The sequence below is a fragment of a genome, assembly GCF_019968985.1.
Source record: "MAG: Porospora cf. gigantea B chromosome Unknown PgB_NODE_9660_length_1264_cov_1032.83, whole genome shotgun sequence".
NCBI lineage: Eukaryota > Apicomplexa > Conoidasida > Eugregarinorida > Porosporidae > Porospora > Porospora cf. gigantea B.
Genome location: NW_027179365.1, coordinates 1 through 1,264, shown reverse-complemented (window position 1 = coordinate 1,264; position 1,264 = coordinate 1). Strand labels below are relative to the sequence as shown.

The following is a 1,264-nucleotide window of genomic DNA, read 5'->3' as shown; positions in this document are numbered from 1 at the left end:
TCTTCCACAAGAGTGGAGCGAACCTAGTTCATGTGGACTTCCTGTCAAGATACCTTGATACGGACCCTGACCCTGGTCTCGAACCCCGTATGACCCTAGTTGGGGCGGTACCCGACGAGGACGAAGATTGTAAGGAACGGAACCGGATCTTGGAACTGATCTGGGCTGATGATGAAGTCGATGAGTCGGAGCCTCTGCCACCATCAGACTCCGGCGGCCTGGATGACTCCGCCACGACCTCCCCTGAAGAGGTATCGCCGCCCCTGGAGCAAGTTTTGGAACTAAAGCGGATGGTCCCAACGCTGGCGGAGATAGTCGTGGCACAGAAGGATGACCCGAGCGCCTACGGCAGTGCGTACGCGCGTCGGGACGGGATCGTCTTGTTCCATGGGCGGATCTACATCCCACCCGGGCATTGGCGACAGGAAGCAATCGCGGCCTGTCATTCCCTGTGCCCTTACAAGCATTCAGGGATCAAGAAGACGCGATCTGCTCTCCTGAAGGTGTTCAATTGGCCTGGCCTCCATCGAGATGTCCACGAGCATCTGGCGGCCTGTCCTTCCTGTTCACGAAACAAGACAGACACTTCTCGGCTGCAGGGACTGCAAGTACCACATCCTCTGGAAGCTCCCCTTCAGAGAATCCATCTGGATCATTGGAGTTGTCCCTACAACGGGAAGACGTGGGACGTCCTCACTATGGTCGACTCCCATACTAAGTGGGCCGAAGCAGTTATCGTCGCCGACAAATCGGCTGAGGCTACTTCCTCCGCTTTCTTCCGGAGCTGGGTCTGTCGCTTCGGGGTCCCTCGGGTGATCATCTCTGATCGGGGGGCTGCTTTCACCAGTCGACTTTTCGAAGGGTTAGCCAGACATCTGGGAAGCAAGCAGCTCACCTCATCCCCGTATCATCCGGAAGGCAACGCCATAGTGGAAGCCTTCCACCCGCGCCTGTCCAGTTTCTTACGACAGATCGACCAGGAGGAAATCCCTTTCCCTGAGGCTCTGGACTCCGCGCTCTTCTCGTATCGGGCTACGCTGCATGGTTCGACTCAAGAGAGCCCCTTCTACCTCACCTTTGGGCTGGATCCCTCGGTCGGGATCGAAGGAGATTGGCGTCAGAGGAGGTCTCCAGGTGGATTGAAAGAACGCTTCCGCCTCCTCCAGCTTACGCGATCCGAAGTACGGAGTCGGGTGCAAAAGGAACGAGAACGCGACTTGGCCAGGAAGAATCTCCTGACCCGGGTGCCTGCGACGTTCCAACT

General features: G+C 57.5%; 1 protein-coding gene across 2 annotated transcripts; it reads left to right on the top strand.

The window, feature by feature from the left end:
- Window positions 1-89: 89 nt before the first annotated feature.
- On the top strand, window positions 90-1,264 carry KVP17_004122 (uncharacterized protein; the record flags this gene model as incomplete). 2 transcript variants are annotated; one of them, XM_068522034.1, is made up of 1 exon in its annotated part: window positions 90-1,264. In XM_068522034.1, a coding segment is annotated over one exon (1,175 nt), but the record flags the coding sequence as incomplete, so codon positions are not given. The 2 variants fall into 2 exon arrangements, with proteins under 2 accessions (XP_068370941.1, XP_068370940.1); XM_068522033.1 differs by having other exon boundaries at window positions 90-1,244.